Source organism: Leguminivora glycinivorella, chromosome 8 (genome assembly GCF_023078275.1).
Source record: "Leguminivora glycinivorella isolate SPB_JAAS2020 chromosome 8, LegGlyc_1.1, whole genome shotgun sequence".
NCBI lineage: Eukaryota > Metazoa > Arthropoda > Insecta > Lepidoptera > Tortricidae > Leguminivora > Leguminivora glycinivorella.
In genome coordinates, this window is record NC_062978.1 from 18,698,762 (window position 1) to 18,713,323 (window position 14,562).

Here is a 14,562-nt window from a genome sequence, read left to right on the forward strand (position 1 = left end):
CGTTCAAAAGGACCCAGAAAATCGGGGGTTTTCAATCGTGAATAACTGGACTTTGTGGAAAAGAGTGGAATATTTGACACGCTCGTAAGGATAAAGTAAATAATGGATGTCATGTGAAAAAGTAAATCTAAAGCTTTTGAAAGGAAAGTCTCGTTAAGTACTCACTTCAACTTGACGACAGTGACGACCTCGCCGTCGGGCTTGATCTTGCGCACGAGGTTGAAGTCGCCGACGTAGAGCGCGCCGCCGGGCGCGGCGGCCAGCGCCACGGGCGCCAGCAGGCGCGCGCGCGGCGCCGGCCCCGCGCACTCGGCGCACTCCAGCCCGCGCTGCCGCCCGTCGCCCATGGCCGTGATGATGAGCCGCGGCTTGTGCTTCAGGTACGTGTTCGTGCCGTCGCCCTTCTGGAGGATGCCTAAAGAGGACGAGCGAAAACTTTATTTTCTGCTAGACCGTTGCGTTATATGTAACGAAACAGGAGGAAACGCGAGTCAGAACCTTCATCTGTCTAAGCTGACTAAAAATCTCTACAAGTCTCAGCCGTCGTGAAACTTGCATTGGTTGCACCGAGCGGCAGACACTGTCTAATCTAACGGAATTTAATGACGTTTATGGAGTGCGGATGTGGTTCACGTTGCTCATATGGTTTTGGCCTTAATCCAATATATTGTGTAAATAACATACGTCATATACACACATTTAAGTGTCATTATAGCTTCCTGCAACACTAAATTAAATTACAAGTAGTTCAGTCAGTTCTTAAAATCAGTTCTTACCTTCATGGAAATTGTATCTATGATGAATATCGAGATTCCAGCCGCCAACGTCAGAAATGCTCATATCGTGCCCGCTCAGTTTCGTCGTCTGCACGTTCCAGATGATGTCCTTACAATCCGTGTATTGGTAGCCGACTTTCACCAGCGCCGTTGTCACTCCGTACACTCTCTGTCTGTACACATTTAGGCGGTTCCACGGATACGTGAACTTTATAACGGGATCGGCTTCGAACGTCTTTTCGAATAGGATGCCTTCGATCGTGATCCTCAGATGGATGAGGGCTAAGGTTGGAGGTACTTTTTCCGGCGTCAGTTGAAGTTGGATGGTGGACAGATACCCAGCAGCCCGAGAACTGTGGTATACCAGGTTCAATCCGGTGCCGGGGATTTGTAGACTTTCTTGAACGACCTGAAAGAATAATTTTACGTTAGAAATATTTCTTCAAAAAAAGCAGAGAAAGTATTACGAATGGGGTGTTGAAAAAACATTTGATGATGGGACCATTTGTCTAAAACGTATTTAAAGATTTATGATAAAGCACATTTGTAGAAAAAAACAAAATTATGAACAAACAAGTGGTAACTGTCTCGTATCACAGAGTCAAAAAATTTGCACCAGAAAAAAAACTGGGAGGTAACTATTCCACCCGGTGGAGGGAAGGACAAGAGTAAGTCGAAAACTAACAGTGATGTTGAAATGAAGCCCCTGAGGTAACGTCCTGAAAGTGCTGGCTGCTGAACTGCCGAACTGACGCGTTGAGCGGGGTAGCAGCTCTACGGTCACCAGTTGTGCCTCTGAGTAGATGTTTGCTTATGATAAGCTTACCTGTGACTCAGCGAGTATGGCGCTCTTGTCCGGACAGGCGCCCTGGAAGCCGTGCTTCCACGTGGCGAGCACGACGGGCTTCATGGCGTCGTAGTCGTGCGCCAGGCACGCCTGCGGCGGGCCCGTGCCGCTCTTCTCGTCGCCGTCGTCATCACCACCGAGTCGATTATCACAACCTGCAAGTGGATATATTTTATAAGCTTCTGTGTGTTGAGTGCGGCAAGTTATATTAAACTTTGGAATGCACGGTGATTGGGCTGTACTGTAGTCGCGTGATGACGTCTTTGTCGGTTAAAATTTTTAAATACAAGAGACAACCCTTCAATGGCATTGGTGATGTGGTTTAAAAAGTTCAGGTTAAGATCTATGTTCTTTGGATCTTCAATAACGACAATGAGCGAATACATGATTTTTGGCGCAGGAAAAAATGAGTACGTGTCGGTTCCTGTGGTGAAATTGTGTAATGTTCCTCTAAATAGAGTGTCAAGGTTCAAGTACCTCGGGCACTGGGTCACCGAGGACCTCCAAGATGATGCTGATATGGAAAGGGAACGCAGGGCATTGTCAGTAAGGTGCAATATGCTGTCACGTAGGTTCGCGCGGTGTGACGGGGATGTTAAAAAGACCCTTTTTAAGGCTTTTTGCCAGTCCTTTTACACTTGCAGCCTATGGACAAAATACACAAAAAAGACCCTCAATGCCCTGCGTGTCCAATACAATAATGGTTTCCGCATGCTGATGGGACTGCCACGGTACTGTAGTGCCTCAGGAATGTTTGTGGAGGCTGCAGTAGATTCTTTCGGGGCTATAATCCGCAAGCGTGCCGCGTCTCTCATGCACCGGGTACGTGATAGTCCCAACAGCCTGCTTCAGCTCATCTCTGGGTATCCTGCCGGTACATTCTGGAGACACTGGAATTCCTTGCATATGGGTTCTAGAGGCGTGGTGTATAATTTAATGTAAATATCGGAATATATTGAATAATTTTAATTTTTATGTTTTTAACCCCCTACGCAAAAACGACGGGGTGTTATAAGTTTGACGTGTCTGTCTGTCTGTCCGTCTGTCTGTCTGTCTGTCTGTTTGTCTGTGTGTGTGTCTGTCTGTATCGTAGCTCCCGAACGGATGAACCGATTTCGATTTAGTTTTTTGATTTTTATTTAATGTTTTGAATTTTATTTTTATTTTATTTTTAATATTTTTAATTTGTATTTTTATTGACGATTTTTAATGTTTAAATTCTGTTGCTTTTATTGTATTTAATTGTATTCTTTTACTATGGGTTTTACCTGAAATAAAATTTTTGAATTGAATTGAATTGAATAACAAAAACCGGCCAAGAGCGTGTCGGGCCACGCTCAGTGTAGGGTTCCGTAGTTTTCCGTATTTTTCTCAAAAACTACTGAACCTATCAAGTTCAAAACAATTTTCCTAGAAAGTCTTTATAAAGTTCTACTTTTGTGATTTTTTTCATATTTTTTAAACATATGATTCAAAAGTTAGAGGGGGGGGGGACGCACTTTTTTTTCCTTTAGGAGCGATTATTTCCGAAAATATAAATATTATCAAAAAACTATCTTAGCAAACCCTTATTCATTTTTAAATACCTATCCAACAATATATCACACGTTAGGGTTGGAATGAAAAAAAAATTCGTCTCCCACTTTACATGTAGGGATAAAACCCTAATAAAACATTTTTTCCATTTTTTATTTTTGCACTTTGTCGGCGTGATTCATCTACATATTGGTACCAAATTTCAGCTTTCTAGTGCTAACGGTTACTGAGATTATCCGCGGACGGACGGACGGACGGACGGACGGACGGACGGACGGACGGACGGACGGACGGACGGACGGACGGACGGACGGACGGACGGACGGACAGACAGACAGACATGGCGAAACTATAAGGGTTCCTAGTTGACTACGGAACCCTAAAAAGGGTTTCTATGTTGCTCCGTAGTGAGCCTAGGTTTCCTTCTTGATCATGGCATCTAAACCTAATCCTTGATATCACACTGACGCAGATACAGACGCCGCTCGCTCATTAGATAGTCCATGGGCCAGTGAAGAAGTCGGTATAATTTGGGGGTACTAAGTTTCCTTTTTACAGCAGTTAGGTAGGCTTAAAAGGATGTTAAAAAACCATGATTGCCATCTCAAAATGGTAGCTAAACAAAATGGCCGCCAATCCAAGATGGCGGATATTGAGTTTTAAAAAATCGACCATAACGCCAGAAGTATTGGTCCAATTTCAATTTTCTTTTTTTCAAACGAAAGCTCTTTTTATGTACTCAAATACTTGTCATATTCATTGTTTCGATAAATTCAACCATTAGTTAGTAATTAACGAAAAATGTAAAAAAAATATCTTTTTTTCTAAGACTTTTTGTCAAAAATCATGTTTCTACAAAATATCTTGCATATTTTAATAAATATTTAAATGCAGAAAAATAGTGCCATTAATCACCTTTAATTTGATGTATAAAAGATACAGACTTAATTTACAAAAACACATAGAGGCTTAATTTTAATTCTGTCTTCGTTGAAATTCACCGTTGTGCATACAGTACTAAAAGCTTCAGGTCGAAGTTGTAGATTACTAATATGCTGTTTTTAGTATATTTATTTATTTATTGAAACTTTATTGCACAGTAAAAATATACAGTTACAAAAGGCGGACTTCATACTACATTGCATTCTCTACCAGTCAACCTTTAGGCCAAACAGAGAAGAACAAAAAAGGTGCGGGATATGTAAAGAACACTAATAAAGACATGATTATATATAGTTATATGATATTTCTGCAATTGTACTTACAATTTTATTAAGAAAAGAACTGAACATGATAGTATCCGAAATCCATTAGCTTTCAGAATATAATAAAATACGTCATAGGACTCATAGGACGTAAAGTACAGTTTTAGATATTTGATTATATGTATAAAATTTCTTTAGTTATGCAGCGCCAACCAACCGAGATAATACAAAATAAATAAACTAGACATTGTTGAGTTCCTATCTCATCACATTATTCTTTTGACCACCATGGTGGGATATTGCCGTCGTTGGAAATGCTTCCTAAGGACGCTAACCATGGCCATCAGTTTTGCCAATTACATTTGGGACCCATGCGGGCCTTCTTAACGCCTAATTTTGCTCAAATAATCGCGATTCACGTCTGTCTGGTGTCCGGGGCACGACATATTCTTTTTCACTATTTGGCGTTTAAAAGGTTAAGCGATCTCTGATCCGTGTTCGAGAAAACTTATATTTAGTTAAAATAATCCTTGCATACAAAAGGTGAAGAACACACCCCAAAAGAAAAATATAAAATATATATAATGCATTAATAAGGCATATCTATGAATAAGTATCCGACTACTAATAAACAACGTGATATAGGTACCTACCGAATAAACCTTAATTCACCTACGCACAGAAATATATTACTTATTACCGCTAATGTAGATTGTAGAGCCAATATCACTAATATCAAGCCTTCAAGACAATCACAGGTAACAGATTAATTTTTTCCTAATTTTTCGAACTTTTATGGCAGGTCTTGTTTCTGGTTTCTGGGCTATGCTTCCAAAACAATACACGCATATTCCACCTTCAATCACGACTTGCGTGCCCTGGCCCGGCCGAAGCCCATTTTAGAGTAGCAATCCGATCTCTATAACTCTGACCCGTCGCCGTATCAGCATCATCTCGTTTCGCTTCCATCGTAGAAAGACATACCGAACGTGTTGTGCTCTATATGCAACTTTTAGCCTCTTCATTTAGTACATTGTTAGTGTCCACGTCTCGCAAGCTTATGTCACGGTGAGAAGTACCCAGTTACACACTGATCAAACATGTTGGTCTTCAGTGACTGGTATTCTGGCCCTTAATACGTCCTTTAGCCTAGAAAAGGCATCCAAGTCCTCCCTGTGATCTCCGCCGGCAGCGAGGCCGACCCAAGTCTCTGTATTGTGTATGGTTCGCCACAACTCGACGTTTTGTGCCTATTTTGCGTGATGTGGGGGATTTAGCTAGTCCTGCCCGCTTATCTCCTCGAGAAATCCTATTAGACCTTTAATGTTGAGTAGGAAAACTTTAGAGAGGTCTCTCGGGGATCCGAGATGTTTTTTCCTGTATGGAGCCACTCACTCCATCACCAGGTGAGAGGCACCCTCGTCACAGGGGAATGTTCATAGCATCTGTTATGAAAATATGTTTGTTAAATAGTCTACGACCTGTTCTGACATTGATGGTTACCATTCTCATGCGGACTTTCCCTAGTTGAAGCAGCGTCTTTGTGAGTTTTCCATTGATGCTAGGCTTGGCTTGTTTGAAAGCAGCATTTGATCTGGTTTTGCCAGTGTGCTGTGTGTAGTTTCCTATTGAGCATACCTTGTTGAGGGGCATCAGGAGAATCGGCAGTCGACCCCAGCTGCCTGGCCAGCTCGTAGACCACATCATCACCTCGAGATCCACTGTGTCCTTTGGTCCATTGAAGGATGATTTTGTTATTATGACTTACCTCTGTTAGTCGTTTATGGGAGTCCTTAACCCAAGCTTTATTGGTTGTTCCGGATAACTTGTCCTCTGTTACTTGTTATAAAGGCTGATATATGGAGCTTTGGATAAGCCTGTCCTTGCCGTAACTTTCAATTTGTACATATGTTTAACTACTTTAACCCAACACTCACCGACGGCATACAGTTCCTCCAGCATCTGACGGGGAACATGTGCTTCTTTGAAGATGACGATGTTATCCGCATATCGAAGATAATTGAGGCATACATTTATAATCTATCATCCCTATTGAGGCTTTTATAAATGCTTTCCTGTTTAAAAACTTGGCCAAATTGCATAACCCCGGAGTTCCTCTCTAATAATTGAGATTCGTCGATACGGGTGCAAACTTTTCTTCTGATTCAATAGCAGGTTGCATAGAAACATTCGCATTTTGGTACACCTGTTATGAAAATTCAACTCACGGTAATTAAAACGTCTGTTATTAACGTCTAACATTTTTCGTTCGGTAATGACCAACAATACATGTTAATAATATTTGGCTCTACTTTAAGCGGTGATAAATGTCTCAAAGTTTGTCCAACCGGTACTTCACGGCTTCGTTGTTTAGCAATCGGTAAAATATAGGTAAGGAATATCTATTAATGCTGTACTAAAGAACATTTCTAAAGTTTGCCCGAATTCTGGGGGTGCTCTTTACTAACCCGCTCGTGCGTAGGTTTTTTTTTTCAAATCTGAGAGTCCTTGAATGCGGAACGATTTTCAATCCGGAATACGATCTTAACCCTTAAACGCGAGATGATGAGGAGTATTCCGTCTCCCAAGCACAATCGAAACAGAATTGCATTGCGAATTCGCGAATATATGAGCGAAATTAGGCATTACGGAGTCCCAATTTCATTGCATTTGGCGTCCGTATCGTTGGCGTCCTTGGCAAGAATTTACGGTGACCACCGTGACCGTCCGTGGCGGTCAAAAGGTTAATGGTTCTATCTTGACAGTCTCGACACATGTTCGATTGTTCGTCATATACCTAGTACACTTAAATACTTAATTTTCATCATTGAGGTGTGTTGCACATATGGTATCTAAACAAATTTTATCCTAGTAGGTACTATCGAATACCCACAAATTCATGGATACTATCATGTTCAATACTATTATTATAATTGTACAATTGCTAAAATAAACTAAAAATAGCATATTTGTACTCTACAACATCTTTTAGTACTGTATGCAGCCTAACTGCATACATCTTTTAGTACTCTATGCACTCCAACCTGAAGCTTTTAGTACTGTATGCACAACGGTGAATTTCTACGAAGGCAGCTTTAAATTTAAGCCTCTATGTGTTTTTGTAAATTAAATCTGTATCTTTTATATATCAGATCAAAGGTGATTAATGGCACTATTTTTCTGCATTTAAATATTTATTAGAATATGCAAGGTATTTTGTAGAAACATGATTTTTGACAGAAAGTCTTAGAAAAAATATTTTTTTTACATTTTTCGTTAATTACTAACTAATGGTTGAATTTAGCGAAACATAGAATATGACAAGTATTTAAGTACACAAAAAGAGCTTTCGTTTAAAAAATAGAAAAATGAAATCGGACCAATACTTTTGGAGTTATGGTCGATTTTTTAAAACTCAATATCCGCCATCTTGGATTGGCGGCCATTTTGTTTAGCTACCATTTTGAGATGGCAATCATGGTTTTTTAACATCCTTATAAGCCTACCTAACTGCTGTAAAAAGGAAACTTAGTACCCCCAAATTATACCGTTTGGCAAAATTGGACCAGCTGGCCCATGGACTAAGATTATTGCTCATTCAACACTATACGCCGAAGCGACTTTCGGATTGTGTCCAATTTGAAAAACTGTAATTTGAGTTTGTAAACATACCTCATTCCAAGGCACGAAGACAACTTGCGACGAGCGTTTAAACGGCGCCCGGCCGAAGTGTAGGGTGACCGCACCGCCGCCGTTCACCAGCAGGTCGAACCAGCCGTCATCCCGCGTAAGCGTGAATCCCTCGAGCGGCGTGGACGTGGACACCCTGACTCCCACCAGCCCCGAGCCCAGAGAGGTGACCACACGGCCGCGGATCACCGCCGAACGGCTGCAGACGTCATATCATTTGTTAAAGTATGGGTGGATGATCTATATTCTGATATCAGGAAATTATTTGTATTTAATTTTGCTAGTATTAAGTTATGATATGAGCAGGAGTTCCTAACTATTCCTATAAAGCAAGTTTTAAATTAAATTCCAATATAAACAGGAAATATTAGGGTTGTCAGAAATTTGGACATCGAACTACATGAATGGGTAGGCAAGTACTTTACTTTTCAACGTAAATAATGTGATTTAACAAGAATTTATAACCCATTGTAATGCAAAGTAATTGTATAGCTACTTGTGACTGATTTAAATACTAAACTAGTATTACGTTTGTACTACTTTTAGCAAACCTTCAGGGACATACTTCAAAAAAGTTCTATAAATGCTTCAAACATAGTTTATGAATATATTTTACTAACTCTACCTACATAAAACCCTTTAAGTTTATAATTTATTTTCATTATAAACAAAAAATCATCGACAGTACTCGATGTGTAAAGTTTAAGACGAATTCGTACTTCGAGTTTAACAGCCGGAACTCGCCAAGATGAACCGTACGCTACGTTCGCTACGGTTTTATTTTGCTTCGTAGGTACGCACGATTGTCATTTTGGTTAGACCTTCTGATGTAGATAGTATTGCGTGTTTTTTTCGCACGATTTTTCTTAAACTTTAGACTTCTGTTATCAATGACTTTTTGTACAACTAGGTATATATGACATAAAATAAAAAGCGTAACACATAATTCACAGGACACGGTATAATAGGTAACTAAATACATTAATGCAAAACACATGCAAACAACAACAACAACATTAGGTAAATACATAGATACATGAAATACTATATTGCCAATTAGAACCTACGGTTATTTTAATATAATTAATAAATAAATACTAGTGTAAGAGTATGTCCTATATACAGAATCAATAGGAACATAATAGAAGCCAGTGATATATTAATGAAAATATCTTATGTCAAAGGGTAAACCAAAATTCAAGTCTAGTTTATCAACTACAGACAAATGAAGGTTTTTTTCGGTAGATCCTTGGAAGAAATCAAGCCGTTTTAATACCTAAACTTTAAAGCACTCCAGAATCTAAAAACCAAGGTTAATGTTCAAGCACTAGCTTCTATAATGTGTCTACAACCCTATAATAGTCTCACACACACAATCCTACAACTTCTTACCTCGTATTGAAGTGATTCCAAAACATACTGCGCAGCGTTAGAAGGGCGGACAGAAACAGAGATGAGTACCGTTACATATATGTTAATTTAGAAGATGTTGGTAAATATATAGTACATAGAGAACATGCATGCACTGATTGGGCTGGCAGGGAACCACAGTGACTGGCTCTTTAACTTAATTGATATAGTCCTTAAAAATGTCCGTAAAAGATTCAAAGGAGTATTTTTGTGTATATTTCGAATGCAAAACAAAGAGGCTTCTGTCCAAATATAATTAAAATAAAATCGATTGAGAAGGCAATCAATGGTGATAAATAGATTTTATATAAAGTTGTAATGAGAGTCATTCATAAAATAAAATAATTGCGCGACTACTGAAAATGATCTCAGTGAACATTTAGAGACCGAAAACAGACTTGACTAACTAAAAAATACGGAACCCTAAAAAGACAATCACTGTGGTGTGTTAATAGTTCCTACCGCCTTTTTTTTAAATTTTGTAACATGTAATATCAAACATAAATTCGCTTCGAGTGTTTTAAAATCAAAGCAAAAACTGTGTCGCACTCTTAAATGTAAATAAAACATTGGGATTGACTGGGGCACAACATTGCGTATCTTATATTATAACAGATAGATTGTTAATTTCTCTCGTAAGAGTTATTAGTATTGTTAGGTAACATATAACAGGAAAAGTTGACATAATCATTATTGAAGTTTACGCATGATAAGTATCCAATTTACTGTCATGATTTTACGCAAAATCTAAAATTTTACCACATATGTAAACTTTTCCGAATCAAAATAGTGTAGACATGGTCATACATTTGATTGTTCTTTTTTAAAGAAACCATATTGTCACAATTTAACAATAAAATGTATGCATATAATCCCACGGACAAAACGAGCGGGGAAAGGGTAAGAATGTCTGTAACTCTGTACAGTCTTCTAATTCATAGGAGATACTGACATTGTTACTGTTAGTTTACTGACACATAACACCAATCACGAATCCTCACCTCTCATTAAAGGTCTCCTGTTTTGCATAGTTCTGGAGACTACCTTCGTCGATGAGGAACTTCATCCTCTCGAAGAAGGAGGCGGTGATGGCGGGCGGCTGCTTGCGCAGCAGGATGTCGGTGGGCTTGGGTGAGGACACGCAGAGCTGGCTGCCCTTGCAGGCGACGGATTGACAACATTCTGGGTCTTCGCAGTCCACGAGGCCGTCTGAAAGACACGGTTTTTTAAGTCCTACCTACCAGTGATAGGGGATTCAAACTTAAAGTCGGAATGTGGAAGGGCATCTAAGTACTTTTCTTTATGTATGACTAACTACTAATGTGTGGCCTACACATTTTTCAATACTCACTTCATCCCATCGAACTCTGTTCAATAAAAAAGTAAAATACATAAGACAAAAGTAGGTTACCTTTGTCATTATCCTTTCCGTCGTCACAAATCTGCTCTTTCAGTGTAGTGCAGTCGGGTCCGTCCCAGCCATCAAAGCATTTGCACTCCCAATGGCCGTCGTTGGCCACCCGGCACTGGCCGTGACCGGCGCAGCCTCGCGGGCAGCCCTCCAGTGTACAATGTCTTCCGTTCCAGCCTGACACGCAGAGGCAGGTCCCGTTCTTGCATTGCCCGTGGTCGCTGCAGCGCGCGTCGCAGAGTTTAGATGTGCAGAACTCGCCGGTCCAGCCGGGGTCACAGACGCATGACTCTCCTACACACCTGCCGTGCGGGCCGCAGTCTAGGTCGCACACCTCTGAAAAATTTATGAAAGAACATCAGTCCACATTGAGTGCCAAAGCAAACAAAGGTACAAGTATACGAAAAATGATACATTAGTGATAAAGTCAACAAAACAAACCAACAAAGAAAAAGGGGGAGAAAAGTACCTTTAGAGCAGTCCTCGCCCGACCACCTAGCATGGCACGTGCAAGTTTGCGTGTCAACATCAAAGGTCCCATGTCCTGAGCAATCCGGCAAACACTGAAGGGCGTCCTTATCCATAGTAGCACAGTCCAGGCCTTTCCATCCTTTCTTGCACACACAGGCGCCTTCGATGCAGAATCCATGACCCGAGCAAGTCGGGTGAGGGCAGTCAACCTCGGCGCAGAATTTCCCCTTGTAGCCCCTCACACAAGAACACTTTCCGTTCACGCAGTGGCCGTGGCCATTGCAGTCGGGTACTTCGCACTCGTCGTGTCGGAGGGAGCACTCTTTACCCTTCCAGCCGGGGTTGCATTGACATTCACCATTAATGTATTCGCCGCGCTGACTGCATAAAACTGGACATACACCTGTAATCAAATTGAATAAGTTAAATGATGTTATTGTAAACATATATTTCAACCTTAGAGTATTTATCTGTACAGTTTAATTTGGAATAATTTTAAAATGAGTACTACTTACTTTCGCTACAGTCGTCTCCTCCAAATCCCGGCTGACATTGGCAATGGCCCATAAGGCACTCGCCCTTGCCGGAACAGCCGTTGGGGCAGTTATGGGTCATGTCTTCAGCTACCGCCGCGATGAAGGATATTTCCCTTGGGTCGCCGTCGTCGTTGTAAAGCGATAGGAACCAATGGCCTTGCTCCATGTAATGCGTTACTTCTTTCTTTACAGATGGCTGAAATAATAACACCAAATTAAACTTTCGTTACTTAAATAAATACAACAGCTTCAGTGAAACACAAGATTTTAAATGTCTTACATGTGAAGCTCTCGTCGATCTCGCCTTGAAACCGCTAAGGACTTCCAGGAAGTGGTATTGAGTATGAGTGGGCAAAGCGTTCCGCCTCGCATATACGCCAATTGACGCTCCTCGAGGTATCATGTAGTCAAACTTGACGTAAGAAGCTTCTGACTGATAGAACTGCATGTTCCAGTAACTATATGGAGGGATTTCTTCTGATAATTTTTCACCTAAGTTAATTTGTTTGAACGTCGTCCCGTCTGGCGGGAACGACTGCGCGGGGAATGTTCGCGCACCTAGAATATAAGACACACGTTAATTTTGTAATTTTAAAGCTCAAGAATAAAATATAACATGTCTTTTCATCATGCGATGATGTGGTGAAATTGTAAATTATACCTAAGTGCTAATCTAATACTCAAAACTAAGAGCAGTGCAAATCTAAAATTCTAATGTTAAATGTTGGAAATGTGTCTATTTTCAAGCGCATGCGGTTTACAACGTGCACCATTAGTATTATCCCTAAACCCATAATGAACAGAGAAAAACATGCAGATTAAAAAGGTTAACACATCTTCATTTGAAGACCCTAAACGTATAGAGGTAAATGGTTGTATGACAGTTAGTGAGTTATCGTGTTTCGAATCAAATTCTGTGACCTCACCTTCCAAGATAAGTATGGGTGGTGGAGTAACCTTTGGACATACACATTTCGGTGCTTCAGTGGTGGTCGGGCTTTCGGTTGATGTTTCAGTAGTGAAGTCGGTTGTCGTCGAGTCAGTCGGGTCAGTAAGAGTTATTGCTTCTTCGCTGGTTGTTTCGTAAGTGGCCGTTTGACCTTTTGTAGTAGTTTCAGTTGTATTATAATTTAAAGTTGAGAAGATATCTGTACTTCTTGAGGAACTTGAGATACCTTCGAAGCCAGGCTTGTCAGTAGTCGGTTTATCATAATAATCATCATATGAGCCGTCTCCTGACCCATCGCAAACCGGACAAGTGCATTCACAAGTTCCTCCTTCAAAAATAGTTTTAGGTGGTGCTGATGATACTGGTTTTAATGTTGATTCTATTGTTCTTGGGTTGTTGAAAGTCGATTCAGTTGGTGCCACATCTACGGGAGTTATGCGAACACTTGGTAACTCATTGCTTTCGCCATCTGTAGGTATTTTCACTGTCAAGGAATAAAGTGGTTTGTAAGCAGTGTTGTCTGCGCCATCAGCCGATATTGTAAGATTAATCATAACATGTTTTGGGTTAGGAACTTCCGGGGTTTTTGACTCTGCATAATCTACAGTAAAGCCTCCGGAGTCTATATTATCAGTTGTATTACTATCTATAGGGTTGTTAAAGTTAGTAACACTCGGTGATGATTCCGTTGAAATCACAACATGCTTTTCAGGTGCTATATTAATTACACTTGACGAAGATATGGTTGTTGTTTTAGTTTCGGTTTTTGAAATGGATGGCTCTGTAGTGGTTATTGGCACTGCAGTTATAGTTGATGTTGTAACGACTTGGTCTTCATTTCGTTCAGTATCATAATGGAGTTTCTCAAGTTCATTATCAATATCTTCAGATTCGTTAATTTTAATATGCAGTTCCTCGTTTACTTCTTCTAATTGAGATTCTAATTTTAAGTATTTAACTCTTTGCAACCCTCGCCACAAAACAGACGAAAGTGAATCACTTTGCATGACTTCAGGTTCATACGCGATTCTATTGTGGTCGGTATTTGATTTTGGGGTAATCTCTATTGGTATGTTAATGAGTGATTTGGGCCCGTTAGTTACTACGTTCACCACATCAGTAGTAGTATACTGTTCGTTAGTTTCAGGAGTAGTTTCCACGGTATTATGAACTTCAGTTATTGTTTCTATGAGGTTATTAGCCTCGGTAGTTGTTTCTGTAGTCGGATTATTAGTACCAGTATTGTCTGCAGCAGGGTTATTAAGCGTCGTTGTTTTAATACTCGTATTAAGCGGCATGTCGGTTGTTGTTTCAACTTCAATGTTGGTTGTCGATTCAAGCTCTTTATCGGTTAGCACACCAGTGTTATCTACACTTACACTAGATACATGAACATTTCCCCGGTCTTCTTCGCCTTCAGATACACCATGCACTACACTAAAGGTGTCCACAGAAGGCGTGATTAGCTCATGCATATCTACAGCGGAAGAGTCCGAAGAAGAAAGAGAAGGTGGTTCACTAGCATGCTCGTCGACACTTCGACGAGCGCGTTTACCTGAACCAGTGGGCGGCGTTTGGTGCGGTCGTGCTAGAGACTTGTTGGACTCCAGAGTCGTCGCCTTCGACGCCGGAAACACCTCAGTGGACTCGCCAACGACCACTGAACATGGGTTCGCGTTATGATATGAGGTCACGAAGTATGATGCTGTGGAAAAGAGACAAGTTTTAGTA

General features: G+C 40.5%; 1 protein-coding gene across 1 annotated transcript in view; it reads right to left on the reverse strand.

Moving 5' to 3' along the window:
• Window positions 1-14,562, reverse strand: part of LOC125228560 (teneurin-m) — a 357,099-nt gene that overhangs the window by 8,176 nt on the left and 334,361 nt on the right. Inside the window, 11 exon segments of the mRNA XM_048133171.1 lie at window positions 166-415; window positions 777-1,185; window positions 1,603-1,748; window positions 1,751-1,778; window positions 8,037-8,253; window positions 10,466-10,673; window positions 10,876-11,211; window positions 11,345-11,749; window positions 11,862-12,078; window positions 12,163-12,440; window positions 12,809-14,536. Of these exon segments, the coding sequence (XP_047989128.1) occupies window positions 166-415; window positions 777-1,185; window positions 1,603-1,748; window positions 1,751-1,778; window positions 8,037-8,253; window positions 10,466-10,673; window positions 10,876-11,211; window positions 11,345-11,749; window positions 11,862-12,078; window positions 12,163-12,440; window positions 12,809-14,536 (4,222 nt within the window).